This window comes from Lipomyces arxii (genome assembly GCF_038497795.1).
Source record: "Lipomyces arxii strain Phaff 12-163 unplaced genomic scaffold V1512scaffold_1, whole genome shotgun sequence".
NCBI classification, from domain to species: domain Eukaryota; kingdom Fungi; phylum Ascomycota; class Lipomycetes; order Lipomycetales; family Lipomycetaceae; genus Lipomyces; species Lipomyces arxii.
The window spans coordinates 1,374,381-1,402,283 of NW_027117700.1; the positions used below are offsets into that span (position 1 = coordinate 1,374,381).

The 27,903-nt window shown below is 45.0% G+C and overlaps 15 protein-coding genes and 1 non-coding gene across 16 annotated transcripts; 7 read left to right on the plus strand and 9 right to left on the minus strand.

Annotated features, from left to right (window-relative positions):
• The first annotated feature begins 928 nt into the window (after positions 1-928).
• Positions 929-1,027, plus strand: V1512DRAFT_t3. The gene has a single exon. It is a non-coding gene; the product is annotated as a tRNA-Ser (tRNA).
• A 1,024-nt stretch (positions 1,028-2,051) lies between these two features.
• Positions 2,052-4,633, minus strand: V1512DRAFT_20180 (ubiquitin carboxyl-terminal hydrolase-domain-containing protein). The gene is made up of 2 exons (XM_066913230.1): positions 4,437-4,633; positions 2,052-4,368 (listed from the first exon to the last, which is right to left on the minus strand). Exons 1-2 carry the CDS (start codon positions 4,473-4,475, stop codon positions 2,092-2,094), a joined length of 2,316 nt encoding a protein of 771 aa, XP_066774581.1. The 5' UTR covers positions 4,476-4,633; the 3' UTR covers positions 2,052-2,091.
• A 1,082-nt stretch (positions 4,634-5,715) lies between these two features.
• On the plus strand, positions 5,716-6,152 carry V1512DRAFT_201759 (YkoF-like protein; the record flags this gene model as incomplete). The annotated part of the gene is made up of 3 exons (XM_066913227.1): positions 5,716-5,757; positions 5,809-6,020; positions 6,068-6,152. 3 exons carry the CDS (start codon positions 5,716-5,718, stop codon positions 6,150-6,152), a joined length of 339 nt encoding a protein of 112 aa, XP_066774582.1.
• Positions 6,153-6,161: 9 nt separating this feature from the next.
• On the minus strand, positions 6,162-6,867 carry V1512DRAFT_20199 (uncharacterized protein). The gene is made up of 2 exons (XM_066913241.1): positions 6,330-6,867; positions 6,162-6,281 (listed from the first exon to the last, which is right to left on the minus strand). The coding sequence occupies exons 1-2, from the start codon at positions 6,710-6,712 to the stop codon at positions 6,200-6,202; spliced, it is 465 nt and encodes a 154-aa protein (XP_066774583.1). The 5' UTR covers positions 6,713-6,867; the 3' UTR covers positions 6,162-6,199.
• Position 6,868: 1 nt separating this feature from the next.
• On the minus strand, positions 6,869-8,805 carry V1512DRAFT_20217 (P-loop containing nucleoside triphosphate hydrolase protein). The gene has a single exon (XM_066913249.1). It carries the CDS (start codon positions 8,710-8,712, stop codon positions 7,024-7,026), a length of 1,689 nt encoding a protein of 562 aa, XP_066774584.1. The 5' UTR covers positions 8,713-8,805; the 3' UTR covers positions 6,869-7,023.
• V1512DRAFT_273692 (uncharacterized protein) lies at positions 8,740-9,493 on the minus strand (the record flags this gene model as incomplete). Its single annotated transcript, XM_066917739.1, has 2 exons — positions 8,919-9,493; positions 8,740-8,867 (listed from the first exon to the last, which is right to left on the minus strand). Coding segments are annotated over exons 1-2 (543 nt in total), but the record flags the coding sequence as incomplete, so codon positions are not given.
• Positions 9,494-10,160: 667 nt separating this feature from the next.
• On the plus strand, positions 10,161-11,335 carry V1512DRAFT_257182 (Ctr copper transporter family-domain-containing protein). Its single transcript, XM_066915174.1, has 3 exons — positions 10,161-10,567; positions 10,618-11,004; positions 11,057-11,335. Exons 1-3 carry the CDS (start codon positions 10,370-10,372, stop codon positions 11,153-11,155), a joined length of 684 nt encoding a protein of 227 aa, XP_066774586.1. The 5' UTR covers positions 10,161-10,369; the 3' UTR covers positions 11,156-11,335.
• Positions 11,336-11,487: 152 nt separating this feature from the next.
• Positions 11,488-13,164, minus strand: V1512DRAFT_201457 (uncharacterized protein; the record flags this gene model as incomplete). Its single annotated transcript, XM_066913217.1, has 4 exons — positions 11,488-11,994; positions 12,082-12,294; positions 12,341-12,852; positions 12,900-13,164. The coding sequence occupies 4 exons, from the start codon at positions 13,162-13,164 to the stop codon at positions 11,488-11,490; spliced, it is 1,497 nt and encodes a 498-aa protein (XP_066774587.1).
• Positions 13,165-13,471: 307 nt separating this feature from the next.
• Positions 13,472-14,566, plus strand: V1512DRAFT_257187 (eukaryotic porin/Tom40). The gene is made up of 2 exons (XM_066915175.1): positions 13,472-13,662; positions 13,723-14,566. Exons 1-2 carry the CDS (start codon positions 13,546-13,548, stop codon positions 14,455-14,457), a joined length of 852 nt encoding a protein of 283 aa, XP_066774588.1. The 5' UTR covers positions 13,472-13,545; the 3' UTR covers positions 14,458-14,566.
• On the minus strand, positions 14,483-15,658 carry V1512DRAFT_219493 (uncharacterized protein). Its single transcript, XM_066913662.1, has 2 exons — positions 15,061-15,658; positions 14,483-15,012 (listed from the first exon to the last, which is right to left on the minus strand). The coding sequence occupies exons 1-2, from the start codon at positions 15,517-15,519 to the stop codon at positions 14,593-14,595; spliced, it is 879 nt and encodes a 292-aa protein (XP_066774589.1). The 5' UTR covers positions 15,520-15,658; the 3' UTR covers positions 14,483-14,592.
• An 84-nt stretch (positions 15,659-15,742) lies between these two features.
• Positions 15,743-17,372, plus strand: V1512DRAFT_257190 (peptidase M24A, methionine aminopeptidase). Its single transcript, XM_066915176.1, has 4 exons — positions 15,743-15,852; positions 15,912-16,999; positions 17,044-17,137; positions 17,194-17,372. The coding sequence occupies exons 1-4, from the start codon at positions 15,807-15,809 to the stop codon at positions 17,241-17,243; spliced, it is 1,278 nt and encodes a 425-aa protein (XP_066774590.1). The 5' UTR covers positions 15,743-15,806; the 3' UTR covers positions 17,244-17,372.
• A 74-nt stretch (positions 17,373-17,446) lies between these two features.
• Positions 17,447-18,413, minus strand: V1512DRAFT_269383 (small subunit of acetolactate synthase-domain-containing protein; the record flags this gene model as incomplete). Its single annotated transcript, XM_066917566.1, has 2 exons — positions 17,447-17,544; positions 17,594-18,413. The coding sequence occupies 2 exons, from the start codon at positions 18,411-18,413 to the stop codon at positions 17,447-17,449; spliced, it is 918 nt and encodes a 305-aa protein (XP_066774591.1).
• Positions 18,414-18,639: 226 nt separating this feature from the next.
• V1512DRAFT_257193 (WD40-repeat-containing domain protein) lies at positions 18,640-20,834 on the plus strand. Its single transcript, XM_066915177.1, has one exon. The coding sequence runs from the start codon at positions 19,011-19,013 to the stop codon at positions 20,637-20,639; it is 1,629 nt and encodes a 542-aa protein (XP_066774592.1). The 5' UTR covers positions 18,640-19,010; the 3' UTR covers positions 20,640-20,834.
• V1512DRAFT_20329 (uncharacterized protein) lies at positions 20,747-23,180 on the minus strand. Its single transcript, XM_066913288.1, has 3 exons — positions 23,059-23,180; positions 22,867-22,983; positions 20,747-22,817 (listed from the first exon to the last, which is right to left on the minus strand). The coding sequence occupies exons 1-3, from the start codon at positions 23,085-23,087 to the stop codon at positions 20,855-20,857; spliced, it is 2,109 nt and encodes a 702-aa protein (XP_066774593.1). The 5' UTR covers positions 23,088-23,180; the 3' UTR covers positions 20,747-20,854.
• Positions 23,181-23,398: 218 nt separating this feature from the next.
• V1512DRAFT_257201 (ATP synthase alpha/beta family, nucleotide-binding domain-containing protein) lies at positions 23,399-25,790 on the plus strand. The gene is made up of 5 exons (XM_066915178.1): positions 23,399-23,443; positions 23,501-23,567; positions 23,636-23,706; positions 23,802-23,886; positions 23,982-25,790. The coding sequence occupies exons 1-5, from the start codon at positions 23,441-23,443 to the stop codon at positions 25,598-25,600; spliced, it is 1,845 nt and encodes a 614-aa protein (XP_066774594.1). The 5' UTR covers positions 23,399-23,440; the 3' UTR covers positions 25,601-25,790.
• On the minus strand, positions 25,602-27,830 carry V1512DRAFT_273702 (WD40-repeat-containing domain protein). Its single transcript, XM_066917740.1, has 3 exons — positions 27,201-27,830; positions 26,787-27,151; positions 25,602-26,738 (listed from the first exon to the last, which is right to left on the minus strand). The coding sequence occupies exons 1-3, from the start codon at positions 27,775-27,777 to the stop codon at positions 25,938-25,940; spliced, it is 1,743 nt and encodes a 580-aa protein (XP_066774595.1). The 5' UTR covers positions 27,778-27,830; the 3' UTR covers positions 25,602-25,937.
• Between the last annotated feature and the right edge of the window lie 73 nt (positions 27,831-27,903).

Here is a 27,903-nt window from a genome sequence, read left to right on the forward strand (position 1 = left end):
AAAAAAAAACAAAAAAAAATTTAAGCCCCCCCCGCCCCCCTCGCCCTCCAAGTGCCTCCCCCCCCCCGCCCCCACCCCCCCCCCCCCCCCACCCCCCCCCCCCCCCCCCCCCCCCCAAGTCTTCCTAAGTCCCCAGAGCCTTGTGATCCGTCCCAGAAGGTGGAGACGGGTCACAAACGCAATTTGTTGAGATCAGGGCCGAAGATTGTCAAAGATTCATTATCTCGTCTAGCTGATCTACGGGATCATGGATTCTTTAGATGTTAGAAATCAGGGGTAAGCGTGCCCGCATCCGGATAACTCCCAACGACGTACGTCCACTTACGACGAGCATACGTCGAACTTTCGATAAGCTCTCTGACGAGATTTATAATGTGTTTATTGTTATATGTATTTTTATATGTTCTATTCTTAGAAGACCACACCATTGTAATAGTAGGCTCCTTACCCTTTGTAAAAATGTAGTCAATTTCCATCTTCATATCTTATACAGTTTCAACTATATACTTTAACCGTCTTTAGCGTGTCGTGTCCTCCATACGCACCTTTCAATTAGCGTTATTTTTTTTTTTTTTTTTTTTTTTTGTAGTAACAGGTCTTTCAATATATTGTTGCTTTACACAAGAATGTCACAGATCAACCACACAGGCGTCAAGCTTCGTTTGAATGTGAGGCACAGGTGTTGGCAATAATACCTTGACTTTTTACATCTGTGAAGAAACGAGATTACTTCACCTCCGATATAGCGACTCAACTTTCGTTTTCCATGGCCACTCTTGAAGTACATTTATTACTGCGAAAATCTCTTTTCGCCAATTATTTTGTTATACTCTTTTGTACATATTGTTTAGTTTATATATTAAATAAAAATTTTTTAGATAATTGTTTGATCGTCTTGAGACCCTAATTTTTAAAAACTGTGTATAAAGTCCCGGTGGCCGAGTGGTTAAGGCGACGCCCTGCTATCTTCTTCGCAGTTGAAAGGCGTTGGGTTCTGCCCGCGCAAGTTCGAATCTTGTCCGTGACGATATTTCTTTTTTCTTTGTTTTTGTAATTTTGTAAGTGAGACTAATTTTTTTTTGGTTATTTTAGTAGGGTCCGATCGCAAAAGGAAATTCTATTTTGAGTCTGGATTTTAATAAAATAGGGGGTTTCGGGTTTCGTGTTGCGTATGCTACTGCGTATGACACGCGTACGCGCCCATGATGCAGAAGCAACAACCTTTTTTAATTTGACAAAAACATAATTATCTGTTCATTTTCTAAAGCAAATTCAATCTAATAATAGAAATCAACTAATAACTAGTAACAAAATGATTATCTAACATAAACGAGTTTTGCAATTTAATTCGACATAAAGAAAGAATCTAGAGCAAAAATAGTTACTCGCAAACAAACAAGACGATTTTGCTTTTCTGGAGGTGATCATCGTGACAAAAGAAAATTAGTTGCAAACCGTAAATTAATAATAACACCACAAGTGTGTAATGCCGAAGATTAGAATAAATTATACAACGAGACAACAGCTGAATAAAGCCAAGATCAGACAAAACGCGTTAGATCAACTACACCTATTTCTTTGGAGGAGGAGTAGGAGGAGGAGTAGGATAAGGATAGGACCCACTGCCTTGCAACACCAAGGTTTGATTGTCGTTTTGAATTGACATTATTTTGGATACGTGATTCGTCGACTGGTGTAAATACGAGAAGGCTCTCGAGACTTAAACAAGTGATTGATGAGGAGGAAACACATAAAGATAAAGAGAGGCATACATGATTTTTATACACAGAAAATCCAAAGACGAATCGAAAGACGAATCGAAAGACGAATCGAAAGACGAATCGAAAGACGCTCTTGCGGCGTTTCTCGAGATGGGTTGTTATCTACGTGTTACCAAACATATTCTACGGATCCGCGAGACTGCGCGACTAACAGGCAGGACACAAGTCCGCTTAAGGTGTGTTTGACTCGCTCGAACGCGTGATTAACTACGACGCAAACGAGAGACCCATCGCATTGGGCCGTACTTGCAAAATAGTCATAGCTAATTTTTGATAGTATAAAGTTATGCTAATGCAGAATAATTTCAAGCTAAGATATGACGCACTTCTCTTCTTCATCAAATCCCTCATCATCCTTGCCAGCCCCAGCGTTTGTATGGTGAATTTGCCGCCGACGTATATGCCGTCGCCGGTGGTGATGGTGGTGATGCTCGTCTCCGTCAGCCGCGCCGTCTCCGAACTTCTCGCTTCCTCTCTCCGGCGTGCTTTTCGAGCTTTGTTTTCGATGCATGCTCCGCTCACGCCATCGCTGAGTGATTGTAGGCTTGAAAGGAGTACCGGTAGTGCTGTCTTGCGATGTTCTCGGCGGCGAGGGTTCTCGCATTGTGAGATTAATGTCTTGCAATGTATCTTCATCCTCTTCGTCGCTCGATCCGCTCAGAATAGCCGGCACAGATACGGTGCTCATGGCCGACGTTGCGCTAGACGAAGGCGCCAATGACCGACTGTTTATCATACTCTCCGACGAAATCACCTGCTCCAACTCGATTGGCTCGTCGATATGTACCATGCGGTAAAACAGCATGTACGGTATCTCAGTGCTCATGGCATCACGTAACGTCGTAGCTGAAACACGCGGAGTCGCCAAATCATCAAACTTCAGCCAACTGTCTCCAGCAAGTGCACTCGTTGTCGAGCTTGAATCGTCAGTGACAGAATCGCCAGTAACAGAATCACCTTGCTGCTGCTGTTGCTGCTGTTGCTGCTGTTGTTGCATCAATTGCTGTCGCCGGTGGAATAATGAATCCCGAACAAATGAAATGTAATGCCCAGAACTAATTGACTTGCCACGATGACAAACTGCTGCTTCGAGTACTAGTCTAAAGTTCCCATATAAGTTATCCGGCTCGCTGTCGGGATCGTCAGCTACAAAGTGTGGAAGTTCAATCACTTCAGGAACCAAGACCTTCCTATCATTCCTGATGGCATTCCCAGAGGATGTCCATGTGTACCGTTTCAAACAAATAGCTAAAATTGGGCGTTTTAATGCAAAGTGTTCGGCAGAAGAACTGTGCTGGGCGCCGTCTGTGTAGAATGGGAGCAGTTGCAAAAATGCCCATGCTGGCAAAGGAATCTCCCTTTTAATGCGTAAGCTCGAATGCCGTCTGCCTTTGACAGCTTCGGGAAGTGCTACAGCTGGAGTACCGCTTGACGATGAAGTTACAGACACTGCACTTTCTGATGGATTCAGCGAATAATTACGCAATGCCGATATAATGTCAGACCGCTGATTTTTTGCGCCGCTCTCTTCTATGCTATCCCTTTCCTTCTGTAGCGCTTCAAGATACTCTGGCCGAACGTCGATTGTGTTTGACCGTATGGGCCGGCTTGCGACTTCGACGCTTTCGACATGTGCAGTAAACGACTTCCTTGATAATAACGATACAGATTGTCGTCTCTCTATTTCCCGCCTGACGACAACAGAGTTTGAAAAGTATTCCTCTAAACATACTTCAAGACTAATCGGTGGATCGTCAGTCGCACCCAATATCGGAACATGCAACAAACGTTCGTTGACGAATTTGTGATCATCGTCCGCCACTTCTTTGCCGCCATGTGCAATATCTAGTTTCAGGGTCAAAAGTGGCATCGATAATTTCTCTGCAATGAAGACGAAAGCTTCAGATGCGTCTTGTTGAGTTTCGGATAGAGCGTCCGTCCACCCATTCTCTGCTAATGCAATTTTTAACTGAGCTGTGATATCAGATGTAATCAGCTTTCCGGCCCGAAGCATGTTAACCCATACTCTCAGTAAGGACGACAACCTACGCACCGGGCTCTCGTCGTATACTTTGTAGAGAATTGGTTCAAAGGACTCCATACGTGCGTACATTGCGAATAATAGTGAATCGAGATAGCAAGTCACGTTGTTGAGGTTCTCTGCACCAAGCATCGGTAAAAGCGGAGTCATGGCTTTGCTGGCCGGTTGTTGCTGTTGCCGCTGCTGTGCTGCTTTACTCGATGATACTGATACTGAGCTACCAGTTGAAGCGCTGATGGTCATCTCTGTACCGCTTGTGCTGAACGAATCTATACTAGCTGTCGCACTGATTTCGACAACATTTGAAGCTTCTTGAATGTCGTACAGCAGTCCGTCATTTGCCTCTTGGAAGAATCTGAACAATTCGGCTGCCTTTTCCACATTTCCAGATGAGTACTTCGCTCTAAGTGCCAGTTTTGCGTCATCTAGAGAAGCTTTTAATGACCATTGCTGCAATAATTTGACGACTTTTGGAGCCGCCGCTTCTAAATCATTATATTTAATAGGAACGCCATGGTCTTTGTAATAATTTAACCCAGCGGACTTCTGTAGTACATGTCAGTCGCAAAAGTACTATACAGCAATAGCCGACTATCAAAATGACGTGTACTTACGGAGTTCACTTTATGACGATCCCACTTTAATTTCAGCATTGCTGTGTCTTCGCGATCTAATTGCGATGGGTCTAATTGCCCTTAAGAGCCACGAGGTTAGGGATTCCAACTAATCTTTCTAGCTCCTAACGACAAAACTAATTCTTAAAACACAATTGAGTGAGGTTATGCTATTTGTAGTGTCTGGATTATAATGTACTGGTCAAGGACTGTAACCGGTCATGTCAGAATGAAGGTAAAAGTTGTAATTTAGTGATCTTTAATGAGCGCTGCTAGTACAATGATAATGAGGGGCCGCACAGTGGATTTGAGTAAAAAAAAAAAAAAGCAAGATTGACAGATAAAGTACGTGCCCTTTAGTGGAGGGAGCAGTTTAATGAGTGGAGAAAGAGAAATTGTCGGAAATGTTGGCCCGTGGGAGAGTTTCTTGATGTGCAGATAGATGCCTTCTTTTCAGGGGCAAGATTGGACTGTGAATGGGTAACCGAGCCGTAATTGAGCAGCATGCTTACAACTTTACAAAGATATAGCACAGTATACGCATTAGAGAATGCATTAGAAGATAAGCTTATCAAATTTGCGTTGTATTATGAATTTATGGTCGATCTATATTGTCCTTTATTGCTATGCCATTGCGTGACATTAAAACATTTCTTATAGATCTACGTAGAGTTGTTTGTCCACCAAGCAGCTCATTCCATATTCCGCCAATCGTAAATCATTCAAGCAATTTCTATACTCTTAATCAACGTAGATCATTTGGCCCGGTCGGGTTCTGTGCAGAACGTGTCAGGTGTTATCTACCGTTAAATGCTGGTTAACGACGCCACACGTATATACATCTGCTGATATCGCAAATCTTAGAATACTCGGACCGGATTCTTACTTTAAACGACATATTTTTTGAATTGAAACATACTATCGCACTCTTATTCTATCGAACACTACCGAGCGGACACAAACTTGCTCACTTGCAGAACGCACTACAGCAAAAGCACGTTAGTAGATTTTTTGGCCCATTTCGACAAACCATCTAGTTTTGACTGTAAATATAATCAATATCAACTTGTAATCGTTTTCATCTACTATAAATGCAGTTGTAAACTGGATCTTGAATCGAGTTTAGAGTTGGAAATTAAGTTTAGCTTATATGAGCATATAAACTTTAATCTGACAGTTGACAGAATTAAAGTTTATAAGCGACAATTTCTCAACAACTCTCAAGGTTTAATACTTTGTATATTTTCTCCACAAATCAACCACAAATCAACCACAAATCATGACTTTGTTGAAGTGCAGCGCTGACTTTTGTCTGATACCTGTACGTTAATTATGTATACTGTTATTGTAGCTTTTGAGATTAATCATATAGATGGGCACTGGCGAATCCGCCTCGGTCTCAAAATATATCGCAGAGGTCCAAGTTTTGATTCGAAGCAGTGGGTTGAAGTACGCGATGCACTCGGCCGGCACGACCGTTGAAGGTCCATGGGACGAAGTCATGGGCTTAATTGGAAAAGCACATGAGCTTATACATTCTCTTGGTGTCCCACGTGTCCAGACTGACATTCGAGTTGGAACCAGGTATGGATTAATGATGAACAACCGTGCATCTCTAACGTATAATTTAGGACCGACAAGAAGCAGTCGTTTACAGATAAGGTCACTGTGGTTGAAAATATTCTGAAGGAAAAAGATGCTGCTGCAAGCGTTTAACTGTATACAAACGGGTTTATTATTGAATTGGAACGTAAAAAGCAAATCTATACGAATTCTTTTCCTTCTGTATTGGTTTTCCGATCAAAGGTCAGACAGCGATACATTGCGCTAATTAACCACAGCCCACTGGATTCACTATTAGTTTTGTCATTAAAAAATCAATTGCCAACTCACACTTCGACAATCATGAACGTCAGCGCGGCCCTCATCCGTCCACACTCGTTTTTTCCGAACGGGTTAAATGTCGCCCAACCGCACGCCACCGGCGAGATCTGAAGCAGAACCCACACGAACGCGGCTCCGAACAGAAACGCAATTAGGACCTCGAACCCGGAGAGGTAAACCAACTTGACTTCGCGCCGTTTGCTAAACGCAGATAGTGCGGCCGTCAAGATGGCCACTATACACAACGACAGCGCGAATATGATCCCGGTTGGAACAGATCGGTGGGCGGATAGAAGGATGCTGATCTCATGTGCCAAAACACCGAGAATTATTGCGCTGATGACGGACTGCGCAAGTTGTATAAAGTAATGGAACAGACGTGAAAATTGCATAATGGAGTCAACGCTTAATCAAAGAATATACAGCCTGCTTTATAGACTGTTTGAAAAGTTTCAATGTCTTTGTCTTCGTGCAACTGCTAGTGAGATACTAGTTAGGGGCAGGCCAACCCACCGTAAACAAACATAGCCTCATATGGCATCGAAAATAAAGTCGGCTCTATGCATATTCAGGCTGAAACGTCTTGACTTTGAATTATATACATAGTATTTGCCGCTGTCACAGTCATAAAACCCAAAATGTCGATTAAAGTCAAAAAAAAAGTAGTGTCTATATTACAGAATTTATATCTTAATCAGGACTTTCACTTGCTTTCGGCCCCAATTTTTGCAAGCTCCTCTAAATCAGCTTCTACCAGATTTCTGTCCTCTTCAACAACCTCCAAGATCTCCTGTGCTTGCCACATGCCAGTATACACTCCATTTTTACTGATCAACTCGTTGTGCGTGCCTTGTTCTGCCATCGAACCACCCTTCAAAACAATGATGCTATCACTGTCGTGAATCGTTCGTAGTCTGTGCGCAATAAACACGCTCGTGCGTTCTTTTTCGCGAATGATGCTGTTGATGTTCTGCATCAGCGACTGCTCGGTATGAGTATCAAGTGCCGATGTAGCCTCGTCAAAGAACATGATTGGCGCGTCCTTCAAGATCAGACGAGACACAGCCAGACGCTGTTTTTCACCGCCAGAAATCATCATTCCGCGCTCTCCAACTTGAGTACCCCACCCGTCGGGCAGGTCTTTAATTAGCTTGTCAATCTTTGCGCGCTCAGCGGCACGATGCACTTCCTCCGTAGTGGCGTCCATTCGCCCGTACCGAATGTTATGCTCAATTGTATCGTTAAACAGAGGCGTGTCTTGCGGCACAATACCAATGCTCTTACGCAAGCTTTCCAGATTCACGTCCCGAATGTCTTGACCGTCTACCAAAATCCGACCTTCTTGTACGTCATAAAAACGGAACAACAATCTAAGCACGGTCGATTTTCCGGACCCGCTCGGACCTACGATCGCACTCTTCATACCGCCAGGAATCATGAACGTAGCATTCTTGAGAATCGGACGATCAGGATGGTATCCGAAAGTAACATTCTCGAAATTGATGTCCCCTTTTGTTAAGTTCAACACCGGCGCATTTGGCTTCTCAACGATACCAACATTAACCTTTTGCAAGTCAAACAGAGTCTCCATGTCAAGCAACGACTGGCGCAGCTCTCGGTACACCGTGCCCAAGAAGTTGAGTGGAACCGATAGTTGAAACACAAGCTGATTGACCATCACAAGATCACCAACAGAAAGCGTGCCTGCGGCAACACCTTCGGCAGCCATGTACATCATACCAGTCAAAGCTGAAGAAAAAATGAATGCCTGACCGGAGTTAAGCAATGCGAGCGATGTCGCAATTTTGATCGACGCAGACTCGTACTGAGCTAACGCCTTGTCGTACATTGCTACCTGATACGGCTCGTTGTTGAAGTACTTGACGGCCTCGTAGTTGATGAGCGAGTCGACAGCAACTGTTGCTGCCTGGTTATCAGCTTTGTTGGCATCCTTTCGGAACTTTGTTCGCCATGCAGTTGTCCGGAATGTAAAAACTGTGTACGCTACCATCGTGCCGAGTGTGACAGCAGCAAATTGCGAACCGTATGTGTAAGTCAACACACCGCAAACCATTCCAATTTCAAGTGCAGTAGGCAAAACATGGAAAATCATAGACGACAGCACAAAACTGATACCTTTTGTACCGCGATCGATCGCACGACTAAGACCACCCGTTTGACGAGACAGATGAAAATTGAGATCTAGTCTAAGCAAATGGTCAAAGACATTTAACGCGACAGTTCGGATAGCTTTTTGTGCGACGCTTGCAAAAACCGCGTTTCGGAGTTCACCAAACAAAGTAGAACCAATTCTGGCCAAACCATAACCAATAACTGTGGCACCTACTACGGTCCATAAAGTACCGGCGATACCAGTGAAATCGATGTTCATACTATCAATGATATTTTTGAAAAAAAACGGAACTTGGACGTTAAGAATCTGCGAGTGTCAGACTCATTAACCGAAACGCAGTTGATAAATGTTACCTTAGACAGCACAAGCAAAGCAAGAGCAATGATCACCCGAGTCTTGACTCCTATCGCACCCTAAACAAAAGTCAGATTCTGCTAGCTGTAATCTGTAAACAAGTTGCTAACTTTTGGCCAGAGATACTTCATCATTTCCTTCATAATAGCCCAATCTGCCTTTCGCTGCTCTTTAGCGTCAACATCTTTTTCCTCAAGTAACTCAACACCCGGTCGTGGTGCTGGTTTAACAGCTGTCTCTTTTTTCGGCTTCTTGTCTGCAGCCGTATCCGGCGAATCACTTGTTTGTACAATGCTAGATCCATGAAAATCTCGTACTTCAGTCTTAAATTTGATCAAATTGATCACAGTATGCTTAGTATTGACGGAAGAAAATTCTCGTCTGGCAACAGAGAACACAGTAGAATTAGAGTCAAAAATTCGTGATCTTGAATAACGTAAGATTTGTCGCGATAGAGAATACGCAGTTCCGGCGGAGTGCTGATGCTGGGACCGAAGCACTCGAAGAATTGTTCTCGGCGCAAACATCGCGTCTCCACTTTACGTGATCTGATTCAGCTATAAAAGGACCAATCAAAAGCAATTGAAAGACTTGTAATAGCAAAATACGAATTACAATTTCGCCTGAAGAAGGCCAATCGTTGCTGATGTTCTGTATGTTAAGATAGTTTACAGGGTCCTCGGACTAGTAAGGTCAATGTCTCCGAGCCTCCGGAAGTGCCACTGCGCGGCTCAATAATGTTAATGTCTATTATATACTGATTTGACATTTGACAATTAATGCTATTTGAATAAGTTCAAACTAACTTTACCTCAATTATATTACCAGTTTTAAAAGTACATTAGTAAGACTGCTGCGAAGAATACCGATGATGACAACTGGCACGTGAGATTGTGTGCGCGAATTGTGATCTTTTGAAAAGGACATTTCCATACCACATCTCAATGAATTGATGATTCCAGTCGTAGCCCAGAGAAAGGAAAGAATATGTGGCAATTGGCTCCTGAGCCCAGTCTTCAGAAATACCAAGACTTTAACGGTAAACTAGTCCATCCAAATTCCTTTGCCCTGGGGCAATTATAACTCATGCTTCACTTTACATTGTCACACTTTTAACACCACGAGCTATACGTTATAAACTATAGCTACTAGCTGATTATAGTACTTTCATTATTATATCAAAATCAGCAACAATCAAATACTCTCTATTCATTTACGATCATAACGATTGTAGTGAAGTATAGCAACAGTAAAATAAACTTGTCTGTGCTGAAGAGCTAGTACTTTTTCAGGGGTAAAGTTTATCTGGCATCGCAGTTTATGCCCTCATCGCACGCTCTGCCTTGATATATTGAATACTCAAAACCACGGTTCTGCCTGATTCAAGGTGTTTTGTCATATCTATTGGTTTTATTTTCACTTGAATCTAATCAAACGCAAAACAACGCTGCTTCTAACATATAAGTAGAGTTCAAAGTCTTCATTGTCGCCTCGAGCTTTGTTTGTTCACTACGACTATCAAAGCAGTTCTCATATTTTACAGCGTGCTGTGGGTCGTCAAATGAACCCTTTCAACCTTCTAGCAAGTGCTACATTACATTATTCGTCTCCACTGTTTGTACCTGAGACTTGCAGCATGGACAACCATTGCGATTCCGTTCACATGACATCATCAATGAAACCCATGACGTCTATGCCCGGTGGTGACATGGGAAACCCTCACAGTGGACATGATGTGGGAGTGACCTGCAAGATGAACGTGAGTCCGAAGATTTTGTTTTGATTGCAAACAATTCACTGACAATGCAGATGGTGTTCACTTGGGATCCAACGGATGTATGTGTGGTTTTCCGGTGGTGGCACATCAAAGGTACGCTCTCCTTTGTGGTTTCTCTCATCGCAGTCATGGCTCTCGGAGTAGGGTTCGAATACATCCGCGCCGCCATCACGAACTTGTCTAACTCGCAAACAACCCGGACACTCGAGATGGAAAACTTGCTTGATGATTCAATCAGCACGAGTTCGACTTTGCACAGCGTCCCAGCTGACCCCAGACGCAAATTCTGGCATACTACTGTCGTCACTCCAAGGTGGCTACTGTCTAGTTCAAAGAAAAACTCTCTTCTAGGGCCTTTTCTCTATGGACTTCAAGTAGTGTTCTCGCTCCTACTGATGCTGATTGCAATGACATACAATGTAAGTTAAATTTCATTTTCACAAAGGCTGTAGGTAATAACTTGTCTACCAGGGCTGGATCATTTTAGCACTAGGCACTGGCGCTGCAATTGGAAACTGGCTATACAGCGAAACTCCCTTCGCCGAAGGTAGATCGATGTCGTGCCATTGATATGAAATATAAACAGGTAATGCTATTATGAGCTGCAATGCAGCACATGTCTAGATGCTGAAACTCATTAGCGCCAACAACTCACAGATTACTTGCACTATATATGTCTGCGAAGGAGCTTGTCAGTAAATGCTATGTTAAGTCAAATTCAAACGAGTATAATATATTTGTTCAATGAAACAATACAATAGAGTAATTTTGTAACTTGCCGCTAAAGTCTACCTGATTGAAGTTTCAAGTCTTCCCGTACGCATATTCTCGCTTACCAAACTTGATATTATCATACATTACCTACACATACTCGACTAAATGCAAACAGATCAAAAATATTTTTATAATCCCGCAGGAGGCGGCACAGAGTTATAAGACCCTGCGCCTGAAGATGGCGGCTGAGGAGGCTGCTGACCACCGGCCTCACCACCATTCTGTTGTTGTTGTTGCTGCTGTTGCGCGTAATACTGGGCGTAGTATTGCTGATAGTACTGAACATAGGCTTCGTAACCTCCATATGCCGCATATGGGTCCTGTCCCGCAGCAACTGCTGCATAGTACGCTGTGTAATCTGGCTGGTTACTTGCTCCAGTTGGGGAAACAGATCCCGACTCCGGAGGCGGTGACTGTTGGTACTGGTTACGACCATAGCCACCCCCGCCGTTTCGACCGCCACCACCATAGTTATTACCATATCCACCACCACCACCACCATTGTATCGCTGCTGGGACCTGGGGTTGGCCTTAAATGCATTATAACTGTCAGTTACACTCTTGACCAAATCTTTGGCCAAGTCAGCTGCACGAGCTACTCCAACAGGATCTTGACCCCTAAACGCAAGAAAAAACTAATGTCAGTCGTGAACCAAATCAAACTCAACTTGAACTAATTAAAAACGAGCCAAATAAGTTAGTCGAGAAAAGTCACAAAATACATACATTATGTGCAAATACATTGGCTCTTCGCCTTCTTGACCCGTTGCTTGCTCAATAAATTGGGAACCGCGTCCCTTGATCTGTACACGGCAGCCAGTTTCATTCTGTATATGCTTGACATTGGCACCCATCGATCCAACAATCTGGCCACGAACGTTAAAGCCGGCCAAGTAATCCAGTCCAATTGGAACACGGTCATCCACCCAACGGCGCTAGACTTATTAGTAAATCACCATGATAATACTTGTCATCACGTACCCTGAATTCTCGTTGAAAAGGGGGTCTCTCGCCATTTCCGCCATTATACTGACCAACAGCGCCAGCTGGCCCAGTTGGTGGACCATTTGACTGGCCAGGGTCTGACTGTCGAGGTGGAGGAGGTTTATTATCCTGTGCCATAAGATCTTCAATAATCTTAACAGCTTTGTCTAGTCCTTCCTGCGTGAGACTAGTAACGTGCAAATACAATGGCGGATCGGCCTCCGTAGCCATCGACTTGTCCGGATAGTACCGTCCCCTTGTAGTCACATCAGCACCGCTCTCAGTCTTAATCATTGTCTGTGTCTGTCCCTTCGTAAGGGTGTATCTGTTCATGAGATGATTGATTTCTATGTCTTGTACAAAGTCGTCTGCTTCCCCACTGGAATGTTCAGTTGCTCGTGACGGAGGTAAAGAGGTTGGGGTAAAAGATGAAGGTGCCGGGCTAGTCGGAAGTGGGCCTCCAGCAAATTTTGCTTGAATCTGAGCATTGATTCTTTCAGCAGCGGCGGCTATAGACATTAGTATTGAGCACCTTAAGATTTGTATATATTCTTACCAGCAGCAGCAATGGCGTCATTCTTCCTTGCAGAAGATCTCTCATCATAATTTTCATCTTCCGGAGCATCACGCCTACTGCGACGAGCACCAGGTGATCCTGACCTGTCTCGTTCACGATGTCTATCACTGTCACGTCCACGATCACGATCTCTACGGGAATCATTATATCTGTTAGAATCTCTGTCGCGCCTGTCAGAGTCGTGATGATGACGATGACGCGACGAATGTGAATCTGGTGATCTTTCCTGCTTTGAAGAATCCATTAGTATTTGATATATTCGATAAAGCGCGAAGTATTTGCGTATAAAGAGAGAAAAACCGCGTGCAAATATTGGATCATCGGCGTATATGTCAGTATTAAGCAAAAAATTAGCAGGTTAGGGTAATATCAATATTGCCGTGTTGAACCGGACTTTTGCAACCGGTTCAAGACTCCCCAACTGAGTCGTGGGGCAATGAACTGCATTCTATTTGGCTTCAGGACAAGTTCGGTTCAGGCCCGGGTTTAGAACCGGCGTCAACCCCTGTTCATCCGGGCCCAACTTTTGGTTCATTCCGCTCGCGCCAACTCAGACTTCTCTTCTTTAACAATCTTTTGATTCCCTTTTGGCCCAATACAAAAAAACAGTCAATTGCTCTAAAAAATGTCTGTCGTCGCCTACTCTGATATTGCTAAGAAGCCTAACGACCTTCTTAACCGGGACTTCTTCCATCTTGCTCCTGCGTCTCTTGACGTTAAGACCAAGGCCGATAACGGAGTGGTATGTGTTCTTTGTTTTTAGCAATTTTGACCTCAATTGATCGACTAATACCTTAATTAGACCTTCACTGCTCGTGGAAAGTCTTCCCCTAAGGACGGCTCTATTTCTGGTGCTCTTGAGGCCAAGTACACTGATGCGAAGTCAAACATTGCTCTCACCCAGTCGTGGTCGACTAACAACACTATTGACACCAAGTTCGAGCTCCCCCCTTACATTCCCAACTTGAAGACAGATGTTGCCACTTCATTCGTCCCTTCATCTGGTGCTACCGGTGCCAAGCTAAACTTGACTTACAAGCAGCCTTTGTTCATGTCGCGCGCCTTCGTTGACTTGCTCAAGGGTCCTACCTTCACTACCGACTTCTCTTTCGGCAAGGCTGGAATTGTTGCTGGCGGTGAGGTTGCGTACGACGTTCCCGGTGGTCGTGTCACCAACTACGCCGCTGGAATCGGCTATGGTGCCGGCAACTTCGCTGTTGCCCTTACTGCTGCCAAGAAGCTTTCCATCATCTCTGCTGCTTACTATACCAAGCCCACTCCCGCTGTTGAGGTTGGTGCCAAGGCTACTCTTGATTCGAAATCGACCGCGCAGGTCGCGCTCGAGGTCGGTGCCAAGTACACCATTGACTCTACCTCTTCTGCTAAGGTCAAGATCTCCAACACCGGTCTTGTCTCTCTCTCCTACCTCCAGTCCCTCACCAAAGGTGTCAAGGTCGGGTTCGGTGCCGCTGTTGACACCCAGAGACTTGCAGAGCCTGCCCACAAGCTCGGATTCTCTTTCTCTTTCGAGGCTTAAGCGTCTCGTTGATAAGATGGATCTATTGACGATAGAATGTGTATTATTGGATATAAATTTATATACCGTATTTACCACCTGAATGCACATGTTGTATTGTTCTATTTTACATTGAGTTGCAGCTGCCAACTTAGTCTACAGTATTCCAGCAGCAATCATAGTAGCATAAACGACCCCTGATACTAGACATACCATTCCTACCATCTTGCCCATAGACATTGCCGACTCAGCCATTTGTGGATGCGGTGAGTTCTGTGGCGCGGTTCTTGCATACGAATGCCTTGCGTGTTGTGGTTGCTGCGCTGCAGACTGCTGCTGTGTCCGCTGGTGAAATCTGTGATTTCGCTGGCTAGCCTGGCCGTGACGTGTCTCATTCGATGCCCTAGGTCTGCTGTATCGTTCGGTAGATTCTGTGTTTGCAGAAAAAGCTGGATTGCCTGCGGTCGCTGGATTTCCAGCCTCCTCGGACGTAGCATCTGCGAAATACTTTCGATTTCGCCGTAGTTGTCGAAACGACTCGTATGCTTGTTGCTGACGAACGTGTTTATCAAAATCCTACTTCTGTCAGTCAATTGCCCATTACGATCAGACTGTCGGTCATACGAAATGTGGGACATCATCATTCATTCCAGTTGCATATCCACCGCCAAGTCCTACATTGTTCGGATTCACCGGGTGGGGATTATAGGGCTGTTTCTGTTTTCCAAAGTCACCTCCGTAGTTCATTCGCATTCGTGTTCTGTTCAATCCCGATCCCGTCCTTTGATCCCCCGGCGTACGGTAGTAATGTGTTCCCGCATTATGCACATTACTATTTCTACCCCGGATCGTTTGATCGTATTTGTGCCGACTGTCTGGATTTCCCAACACAGAATATGCTTCTGAAACCGCATTAAAGCGTTTGCGTGCATCTGCACGAACATTCTCTTCTCTAAGTAGCACCCTGTCCGGGTGATACTCCTTCGAGAGAGCGTAAAATCGCGACTTGATCTGGGCCGCCGTTGCATTTGGATGCAGATTCAGTGCTTCATAGTAAGTCAATGCGCGAGAGCTAGACCTCATTGTCTCTTTTAATTCATGACATTTAACGCCTTAAGTTACATTCGAGCGTTGCTACCCGTCAGAAGCAGGCAATTGCCAATTTGAATATGTACTTTTAGGCTGCGCGCGACCATTCGCGTGCCATGTCGATACAAAACCCTGTAGTTTCGCAAATGTCGACCACAAAACCCTTATTGTACCGATCGGTCTCGTCCCATTTCGGGACCGGAAATTTGTGCAAACGAATTTCCATCGCTTTCAATTATTTCGACCCGAGCCTTTGCTTACCACGTTTAAATTGGACAGTAATGACAGTCGAAAGTGAAGTGGTCAATGGCTTGGCCGCGGTCACACGTAAGTCGAATGTGGTGCCAATTCTGTTAAAATCATGGTGCTGACGAAATGAACTATAGTTGATCAAGCACCAAGCACAGATACACCTGCAGCAAACAATTCAGACGGATCAGAAGATGAAGGAGCTACTCCGGCTGCGGCAGCTCCAGCAAAGAAGAAAAAGAAAAAATCAAAAAAGAAATCAAAGTCAGCTGAGGCGGTACAGACAGATCCGCCTACTATTGGCATTTCCAAATTCTACACAAATGGTATATACCCAGAGGGCCAGATCATGGAGTATAAGGACGACAATCTAAGCAGAACAACAAATGAAGAAAAGCGATATCTTGACCGCATGGACGAAGAACACTACAATGATCTTAGAAAAGCAGCAGAAGTGCATCGCAGAGTGCGAAAATATGCAGAGGAAAAGATTCAGCCTGGCATGACGACGACAGAGATTGCAAACCTCATTGAGGACGGTACAAGGGCCATGGCTGAAGGTGACGGACTTGAAGCAGGTGTAGCGTTTCCCACCGGACTCAGTCTCAACCACGTTGCCGCTCATTATACCCCCAATGCTGGCGACACCACAGTCGTGCAGTACGATGATGTCATGAAAGTTGATTTTGGTGTCCATGTCAACGGTCATATCATTGACTCAGCATTCACGGTTGCATTCGACCCACAGTATAGCAGACTACTAGAGGCAGTGAAGGACGCGACTAACACTGGTATCAAAGAAGCCGGTATTGACGTTCGGTTGTGTGATGTTGGTGCAGCCATTCAAGAAACTATGGAGAGTTATGAGGTTGAAATTGGAGGAAAGACGCACCAGGTCAAATCAATTAGAAACTTGAACGGTCACACGATCAACAGATACGAGATCCATGGCGGTAAAAGTGTGCCCATTGTCAAGGGTGGTGATCAGACAAAGATGGAAGAAGGCGAGACTTTTGCGATTGAAACTTTTGGAAGTACTGGTAAAGGCGTTGTTCGCGGCGAAGGAGAGTGCTCGCACTATGCTAAACGCGTTGACGCTGGCCATGTCCCGTTGAGACTTAACAAAGCTAAAAGCTTACTACGCACAATTGACAAGCATTTTGGCACTCTACCATTCTGTCGGAGATATTTGGACAGACTGGGAGAAGAGAAATATATCCTTGCTGTAAGTATGAGAGCCTTGTGAACGAACGACTGCTAATGAAGCAGCTGAATAACTTGGTGAGTGCTGGCATTGTCCAGGACTATCCTCCTTTGGTCGATGTGAAGGGGTGCAAGACTGCACAGTATGAACACACAATCAGTAAGTTTATAATTTATACATATCTATGCATATCTATTGAAACTAATATGTGGCAGTTCTTCGACCTACCGTGAAGGAGGTTATTTCTCGGGGAGACGATTTTTAAATGTACAAACTGTGCTGTTTGCATTAGTATTGGTAGTTTGACTACAGGATTATGATTTTGTATTTAACGTGTCTTTGGGATTGCTCATCAAACTCTTGACGGTATTAAATGATAACTGATCATATATTCCATATCGTAAATACTTTTATGACTCCGTTTCTCCAAATTTTACAAATCTTTGATCTCTTGCATAGAGAGTCTGTTTAACCGGGGGGGAGCTGCGAAATATCAACAGCCTCTTCAGCCGACTTGCTCTTTTCTGTCGCATTTTCGAGAGGGGTTCTCGCAAGAGCCGTCATACCTTACCTTTGTTAGTACTACAGACTGCAATTATAACACACTGTACATACCACTTCGAGCCAACTCCAAAATTCCGAACGGCTGGATCAGCTGGATAAAAGCAGTAATACGGTCAGGCTTGGCCGAGACTTCAACGACGCAGTTGTTAGCAGAGATATCAAGAACCTTACCGCCAAACTGATGAGCCAGCTTGGTGATGGCATCAAGATGTGCATGCTTATGGCGCAGAGCTTCACTAGGCGACAGTTTAGACGGGTGGTATGATTTGTAGCTTTCTTCTTCCTCTTCAACTACCCCGATGGCTTCCTCTCCATAAGCCTCAGCCATGCCGTGCTCATGGTGGGCAAGCAGCTCCTCAAAGTACTCAGGTCCGAGCAAAGATACCTTTGCAAGAAGAAGTTCACGTTGAATAATGGGAGTGTAAGTGTAGTCAAGAACAGCCCAAACGGGAACAAGATCTTCTAGCTGACGCCTCGCTTGCTCGATGACACCGTCCTGCCCTTGAAGAACAATTGTCATACGAGACAAGTCAGCAACTTCCGTATTACAAACAACAAGGGAATCAATGTTAAATCCTCTGGCTGCAAGAATACCAGAAACACGCGATAAAACACCTGGCTCGTTCTGAACGAGACAGTTCAGAACATGAGCTTGAGAAGGCTGGGAGCTCACAACAGGCATTTCATATATAATAGACGACACAGCAGTTGAAGCCGACCAGTTCGGCGTCTGGATCTTGGGATGAGACGGAAATCGTGCTCGTCTATGAAGAGCTTTATATGCTAAAGCTGAAGTTGAAGAAGATCCAGATTCGGAATTTCTAGACGAGTTATGGAAAGCTCGGGCTCGAAGATTCCTGCTCAAGAACATTGATGCTCTGAATCGTACAGCTGAAGAAGCCATTCTGTCTGTAATATATTTAGAGAGAGAGAGAAGAAGAAGAGATCGTTCAAATTTAAGCCTGTGACTCTTTTTCATTTCCAAAATTTTGAGTTTAAATACGACATTTAAAGTTTTAAAGTGCCGATGTCGGTCAGTGTACATAAAAGTGGGGTTTGTACTGACTAAGACCAGACCAGCAAATACGTAGTACAGAAGCAATTCCGTCACTAATTGAAGTTTCCACTCAAAACAAGCTCTCTTTTCCTAAGCCAACTCGCAATTTTTTGTTAGAATTTTTTGCGCAAGGGACACAGTGAAGCTATTACTGATCTTGCCAATTCATCTCAGCTTCAAAGAGATCTCACCGTTTCCAACGTGGCGGCCTCTCTGCGCCGTCCTTACTCCCCTGATCTGCCTCTGCCACGACATTCGTCGTCGTCTGCCGATTCTGAAGCTCTGCTGCACTCCGGCCCTATATCTCCTTTGTTGATTGCAGATTCTGCCGACGACGACCGTGCTCACGTGCACAGACATAAACGTCCACGAACCGAGTCCTCTACGTCTGGCTGGGAAACCGCTATTCACATGCCTATGAGACTAGAGCCCGTTGCGGCACCTGAGCCGACAGGTAGCAACAACAACATATCTGGTCAAAAGAACGGCACAACCAATGGCAGAACCGGTGTTCTGAATGACTCGTCAAACGATTCAGACTACTATGGTTCAAGTAAGCTAGAGACCACTAGACTCATCATTCAGGCTTTACATGAGATGGGCTATCAAAGTGCTGCGAGCGCGCTGGAAATGGAATCAGATTGCTCTATTGACAGTCAGGCTGTTACTGCTTTTAAAGATTCAATTTTAGCCGGGAAATGGATCGAGAGCGAGCGGTTACTTGGCTCGCTGGACCTAAAACCCGGCAGCAACATCATGTCCCTCAAATTTTTGATACGACAACAGATGTTTCTTGAACTATTAGAGCAACGTGATTTGGTAGCTGCATTGACAGTTTTGCGCGGCGATTTGTCCGTGCTAAACTATGATACTCGCCAGTTGCATTTTCTGTCGTCGCTAATGATGTGCACCTCCGCTGAGGATCTACGCGCTCAGGCTGGCTGGACTGGTGTCGACGGTGATTCACGAGCTGAGCTACTTCGAGAGTTACAGAAGTCGATTTCCCCGGCGGTCATGATCCCCGAGCATCGTCTTGCCACATTATTAGACCAGGCAAAGTCATATCAAGTTCAAAAGTGTATATACCATAACACCAACGCTGCAGTTTCTCTTTACACCGACCATGTGTGCGATCCATCGCAATTTCCTAGCAAGACCACGCATATCCTGACTGAACATACTGGAGAGGTGTGGTTTGTTGCGTTTTCTAATGACGGTACGAAACTTGCATCTGCGTCAAAGGATTACACAGTCATCATTTGGGACGTTCCGTCCTTTGAGAAGATCTGCACATTGACTACACATACAGATGCCGTGACAGCGCTGGCTTGGTCGCCTGATGACACAATTTTAATTGCTTGTGGATTTGACAGAACTGTCAAGCTATGGGACGTACAAGATCGTCAGTGTCTGCATACCGAGGAATTTGTTCATGCCGTGACTTCATGTGCATGGATGCCTTCTGGACGCGAGTACTTGACTGGTTGCATGGATATTGAACGACCAATCACGTTATGGTCAATCAGGGGAAACATCATTCATCAATGGACTCAGTTCCGCGTGCTAGACATTGCTTTGACTCCGGATAGTTCAAAGCTAGTTGTCATATGTGACGACGCCAAGATCCGGATTTTCAACACCCAGGACTATAAGCTTATTGCGGCTATCAAATTAGATGCTGCGCCGACTTCAGTCTCGATCTCGCGGGACTCGAAGTACGCAATCGTCAATCTTTCTGCAAAAGAAATTCAGCTCTGGGACATTCAAAAAATACAATTAATAAGGAAATGTGTTGGTTTACAGCAAGATAAGTACATCATTCGATCGTGCTTCGGTGGGCTTTCAGACAACTTCATTGTTTCTGGTAGCGAAGATGCAAGCATCTACGTCTGGAGAAAAGACGACGCCAGTCTGATTGAGATTTTGTCTGGTCATACGCAAAGTGTGAACTCGGTTGCGTGGAACCCGAAGGATAAGCACATGTTTGCTTCGGCTAGTGATGATAGTACTATTAGAATCTGGACAAGCGAAAGCGATTAAGTATACTCCAGATGTGTCATATCGTTTTCTTATAGGTTTTGCAAATTATTGTAGAACGCCATCTATCTTGGTGATCATTTTAGCTGGTATGTTTGTATCAGCCGGCGTAATTGTTGTATTCGTTTGGTGTTTTCATTACTTTACTGTGTTTTAGTCAACTACCACCATCACAAATAATTCATTACACCTACACAATTCTATTTTTTGTAGGTAATCTATTGGTTCTTTAATTTCGCCACAACCTCGTCGATTTTCTTCGCACCCCAGCTGTACCTCTGGTTGGGAATCAAAAACGGTCGCAGATCAAATCTGTTATCGTCCGGCGAGTACGACTCTGCATGATACGCGGGCGTCATGATTGTCATTTTATGCCGGTTAATTGCATAGTAAAAGAAAAAGCTCTTGACCTTGGTCGCAATCTGCTCGGCTGTCAACCTAGGCGTCCACTCGTGATACAGCTTGATAAACATGCTGTATGGTCCACACTTGTCAATCTTGCGCAGCCGGCCAAATACTGATAGCTCGTCGTAAGTCATTCCCATATCGACCTCGTCGGACTGGACGTACGTCTCGGTGACAGGCTCTAGCTCGGCTGTGGGCGTTGCGTCTAAAAAGGACTGCAATATAGGCATCTTGTATTCATCACGAGCGTATGCAATAAACCGTTTCAAATCGGTCTTTGAGATGCCACCAATTGGATTGATGTCGGCAGACGAACAGTCATATTTTGTGAGATAACCGCGTAAACATTCGTCGACATTAGCCGATCCAAGAACCAGCAGCCCGCCAGAGCGACCGCGTACCCAGGGAAGAAGTTGAGCAAACAGGTACGCGAGCACCATTCGGAGTCGCGCTTGAATGTTCTGCAGAGCCAAGTTCTCCGCGGCAGAGCCACCATGTGCGCGGAACAGAGGCTCTTTACCGGTAACAACAACGAAAATTTGGCGGACCGCCGCAACAGCAGTGTCCATGTTCAAATCAACGTGATATGATCCAATTTCGTTAGCAAGTCGGGTCGCGCGCGACCGCGTGTCAAACGACGAGTTCGCGGTGCCCATGTAACTCGAGTGAAAAATACGACCGGCAAATTCTACCGGGTCGGCAGGAATGTAGTCCGCCTCCGCAGTTAGACCAACCGCGCGCCTGGCATCATGAATGACGGCCTGATCGCCAGAATCACATGCCTGAACAACTAAGCGGCACATTGAATGCACAATGACAGCGGTTGAGCAAGAGTCAATTCCGCCTGACAGAGGCAAAAAAAATCCAGCGGCTTTAGACCGACGAAGATAGTCCCACATCCAACACGCTGGTCCCAACGCAATCTCTTCTTCCGGCTTATGATAAAAGATATCACGTGGTTTTGTAGGTACAATTGTAGGATCAAATGACGAGCCCGACTTAGATAAAGCGAAACAAGCATGAATACGCTCATAGCTCGGTGTAGTCCGGCTCTGCAATGCAGCCGAAATCTGTGATCTGTAAGATCGAACATCTTCAAGATCAACAGTTGCAGTCACAACCTCTACATCTTTTAAAGAGAATTGCGAGCCTTGACCTACAACCTTACCATTCACGACAATTAACGGACAACCGTCGTAGTATAGTCTGTCGCCATCGCAGCCTCGCTGGTTAGAGTACAAGTATATACCGCCACACTTTGCAGTTGCTTCAGTAATCAAATTCAGACGTAAATCAAGCTTCCGAAGTTGATGGTGCGAGCCTGACGAGTTCGTGAAAATCTCAATACCGTCCAAAGACATGTCAATATGAGGTGAATCAGGCGTAAACAGTTCTTCACAAGTCTCGGCCCCCAGAACTGCGTCTTGAGTAGCCAAGACAGCGTCGCCAAAGTCAACCAAGGTCTGACCATTGATCTCAGTGATCATACGAGGAAGTGAAAATTTCTCAACATGTCGTGGCCGCATCCACGGTGTGAAATACCGCATCTCTCTGTAATTTCCGTCGTTTGCAAGCCAGAGTTTGGGACGAATGAACAGTATTCGATTATTGTAACTCAACATACGGCAATTGTATCGCACGTTCTTATGCATAACCGGCATACCCACATCTAACAGAATATCCTGACAGTCTTCATGCTGCAGCAGTTTCGCATACATCTCCCAAGAGTGCAAGTAAGTGTCACTCTCCAAAAAGTGGTCCAGGCAGCCATATCCTCTAAAATAAATTAACAATTGAGCATTAACATTGAGTCCTATGCCCATACGTAATTTCAAGCTCTGGTCCAACACGAAGACTTGATCCTTGAGCTTTTGCTTCAACAATTGAAGCTACAATACGTTCAAGATTTCCTTCAAAATCAAGTGCCCATTGATTAAGAGCACTACATTGGTGTGAGTATTGTAGTAAACATTTATGAGCCATTCAAACAACGCAATTGCTAAACCATAACACTTACCATGTCGAAAGAGTAACAAAATGACCCATTTTCACTATTACTTGTAGTATTCACCGAGATCAAGGAATGACTCAACTCCGTCTTCAAAACCCTTTTGGTAGCCCCGGTGCGAGCTCTCCACATTGTTTACACGCAAAAGGGTGTTGTACTAATTTTAAGATCACGTGAGCTAGTAGATAAGTGTTGCAAAAACATGACTTAAGATATGCCTTAAACAGCTCAGTTTGCAATTGATTGGCCGAGAACGACCGATAAATGCACGGTCCAGTCATTAGCCCTAACCTTCGAAATGTAGTGCTAAATGCGACTGCCTACTTTTGCTCGTCAATCTCACTACTCACAATCCTCTTTCACTGCATCTCTTTCCCACCACAAATTCACAATGGTTAGTATTTTAGTGCCCAATTGCTCTTAAAATCAAAAATTCTGACTTAATTGATAGGCTGGTGCTCTTGAAAACGCTAAGCGTCAGATGAAAAAGGACCTCGACAACTCCGAGGGAGAATACGGTATGCTCTTAAATTTGCTTATCTATGACAATGGTCACCTATTTCAGATCGCTAATTGACCTCTCAAGGCTCCGTCTTTTCGGTCTCCGGTCCTGTCGTTGTTGCCGAGAACATGATTGGTTGTGCTATGTACGAACTGGTATGTCAACGCTCTATTAATGCTGTCTGTGCCGTACTCCGGTGGACATGCATCATCTGGTAAAGAAAAGTCAATGCTAACAATTGGGTCTTTAGGTTAGAGTCGGACACGAGAACTTGGTCGGTGAGGTCATTAGAATTGAAGCCGACAAAGCCACTATTCAGGTTTATGAGGAGACTGGTGAGCTTTTAATTTTTTTTTTGCTCGGGACGGCTTTACGTCTGAGCCGACCTGTTAGCAAACTCAATGACATATGTTTGCTTACTTAATTACAGCTGGTGTCACTGTTGGTGACCCTGTTCTCCGAACTGGAAAGCCTTTGTCTGTTGAGTTGGGTCCTGGTTTGATGGAGACCATTTATGATGGTATTCAGCGTCCATTAAAGGCCATCCAGGAACTCAGTGCCTCCATCTACATCCCCAGAGGTATTGATACTCCTGCTCTTGACCGATCAATTGCCTACGCCTTCAAGCCTTGCATGAAGGTTGGCGACCACATCACTGGTGGTGATATTTATGCCTCCGTCTACGAGAACTCTCTTCTCACCGACCACAAAATCATTCTTCCTCCTCGCGCGCGTGGTACCATTGTTAGCATTGCCGAGGCTGGTAACTACACTCTCAACGACGTTGTCCTTGAGGTTGAGTTCGAGGGCAAGGTCACCAAGTTCAACATGTTTCACTCGTGGCCCGTCCGTGTTCCCAGACCTGTGTCTGAGAAGCTCACTGCTGACTACCCACTTTTGACTGGGCAGCGTGTGTTGGATGCTCTATTCCCTGTCGTCCAGGGAGGCACCACTTGCATTCCCGGTGCTTTCGGATGCGGAAAGACTGTCATTTCTCAGTCTTTGTCCAAGTACTCTAACTCCGACATCATTATCTACGTCGGATGTGGTGAGCGAGGTAACGAGATGGCCGAAGTACTTATGGATTTCCCTGAGCTTTCTATCGAGATTGAGGGCCGTAAGGAGCCTATCATGAAGCGTACTACTCTTGTTGCCAACACTTCCAACATGCCTGTCGCTGCTCGTGAAGCTTCCATCTACACTGGTATCACTTTGTCTGAGTACTTCCGTGATCAGGGTAAGAACGTTGCTATGATGGCTGACTCTTCTTCACGATGGGCTGAGGCTCTTCGTGAAATTTCCGGTCGTCTCGGTGAGATGCCTGCCGATCAGGGTTTCCCTGCTTACCTTGGTGCCAAGCTCGCATCTTTCTACGAACGTGCTGGTAAGGTCGTCACCCTCGGCAACCCTAGACGTCTTGGATCTGTTTCCGTCGTCGGTGCCGTTTCTCCTCCTGGTGGTGATTTCTCTGACCCTGTCACTGCCGCCACTCTTGGTATCACTCAGGTCTTTTGGGGTTTGGACAAGAAGCTCGCTCAGCGGAAACATTTCCCGTCAGTTAATACTTCGTTGTCATACTCCAAATACAACAACGTTCTTAACAAGTACTACGAGGGTGCTTATCCCGAGTTCCCTAACCTCCGTGACAAGATGAAAGAGATTATTTCTGACGCTGAGGAGTTGGAGCAGGTCGTCCAGCTGGTCGGAAAATCTGCCTTGTCAGATGCCGACAAGATCACACTTGACGTTGCTACTCTCATCAAGGAGGATTTCTTGCAGCAGAATGGTTACTCCACCTACGACGCATATTGCCCTATCTGGAAGACAGCTGCCATGATGAAGGCTTTCATTCTTTACTACGATGAGGCCCAGAAGGCTGTGTCTGCCGGTGGCAACTGGAACAAGCTCCGTGAAGCCCTTAGCGACGTCAAGTACCACTTGTCGTCGTCCAAGTTCTTTGAGCCCAGCAGAGGTGAGACCGAGGTTATGGGTGAGTTTGGAAAGTTGTACAACGAGATCCAGGAGAGGTTCGCTGCTGCATCGGAGTAAGAAGTATTATAGGTAGAAATCTTATTTTTTAATTAAACATTGAGACAAAAGGTGGTTTGAGTTCCGTGAATGCGTTCTCTGCATATATGGAAGTGCAAGTTCTTTCATTATTATTTTTTGATATTCACATATTCGTTCGTTAATAGTTGTAGTTCTGGATAATATAGTAAAGAAGTAATGCACTACTATATCTTGTGTTGTAGAGAATGCAGCGCAATGTTGAGCACAGAGTGGCGAATCGCTCTGGAAGCGACAAAGCTGGTCACGCCTTATAGTGCCGGAAAATCCAAGCCGAGAACTTGCGTTGAGTTTAATAAAACGGTTGCGACTACAAAGCTCACATTCCCGAAATAACTTTCCTCTGAGTATCGAACATCGCGAACGTGTCGTCTAAACATGACGCGGTCGTAGTCTCTGCCCACTCCTGCTGCTGCACACCGTCAATCAGTCTTTGAACTTTTGTGTCGTCGTCTTCGGGCTCCTGGTCGTCATCTAAGTACCCAATTGTATACGACCCGTGGTCGCAGACTAGCACTCTAGACCTAGCTGCAAACTTTGAATCCTCGTCTGCGCTGGTGTCACTCGAGATCTCGGTCTCGACTTCATTCCGGAGCCATGTCGCGTCGGTAACGCTCGCAAACTCGCCTGCAACTTTCGGGACTTTGATAGTGTATATATTTCTCCATTCCGAGCTATAAACATGAATGCAGCAGTCGTTTTCTTCGCCAACGTCGGCCAGGTCGTAGTTTTCGTATGTCTCGTCATCTCTGGTACGTGAACCGGCGCACACGGTCAGCAACAAATGCGGATGCTGAGGATGCCACTCCACAGATTTGATTTTTCGGACATGAACAAGTATTGCGACGGGTTCCATTGAACGCAACGACCAGATCCACAGCGTAGTTGGGATCAAGTCAAACTTGGTAGCCAACAGCGAGCCGTCACGGTTGAACTTCATGACACTGAACCCAGTTTTCGGTGGTGCATCTGTCAAATTTGTTCGCACTTTTGGAGGCCGGACTGGATATCTGTCCACTCGTTGATATTTTGCATGGCCGCTGCTGTCTCGAACTGGCTGTTCCACAAATACTAGTGGCTTCTTAATATTGATTGTCTCGGAGTGGATCAATATCAGATTCTAGAAACATTTAGCATCAAACTTTATAAATCATGGTGTTAAACTGACCGGTGTGAAAGTTAGAGTATTCAGACATCGAATCACACCGTCATAAGACGCCACAGCAAGCAAATTCCCAGCAGGACTCCATTCGATATCCTGTACGCCCAACCCTATATCTGGTGCAGTAAACACACGGTATAAGGTACCTAGGGCGGTGTAAATGCCGACTTCAAAATTCGTAATGTTATCGTATGCGGCAACGAATTTCCCATCTGGTGACCATTTGAACCCTTTTACGTCGTAGAACTCTGGAAGAACAAATCTGGATAGCGTTTCCAAGTCACCGGTTCCGCCATAAACAGTAATCATGTCATCAGACACTGGTCGTGTGAGTACTGTTAAGTGACGCGTTCCAGGCTGAAATGAGAAGCCTAACAAATCATTAGAACGATCCAGCAATATACAGACCATTCAACGCACCTTTAGAAGTAATAAATTTTGGATGATATACTTCAACGCTTCTTCGATCTACCAATGACCAAATCGCGATAGAGACTTGGAAATCAGAAAACACAAGAATCTCTTCTGGCGACCGCCCCCACACAACATTTCGGACTGGCACATTTGAACCCCAACTCACTTGTCGAATCACGACCTCGGCTTTGAGTAAATCGATCAGATTGCTTGATTTATCAATCATATCATCAATTTCCCATACACGAATCTCTCCAGCGTGATCGGCCGCAAATATTCGATTAACATTGTCGTGTAAAGGAACCGCAATGTGATCTGTACCAAATATTGGCGCAGCAGGTTCAAACCACTTGACAAACCTGGGAACAAAGCCCATTGGCAAACGAATTTGCTTTTTGACCAAAAGCGACTTGGAAGATCTGATGAGAATTTGATACTGCGTAACGGTTTGCGCGTTCGGGGTCTCTATCGGCATAATGCTTGCTATGTATTTCCCCGAGTAAGACACTGTGGGATACATAACTTTTGTTTGCGAGTCCTTTAAACCGGTGAAACCACCCAGTACTAGCTCTGAAAAGTCCATAATATCTATCCTGCGTCTATAGACATGTCTAATATTTATCAAGTTTTGCTATGGCGAGTTTTTGTTTACTTTTTAATTGTGCGGCTCATAACACCGTTGCCATGTCAACAAAGACTTCGTTTCTCA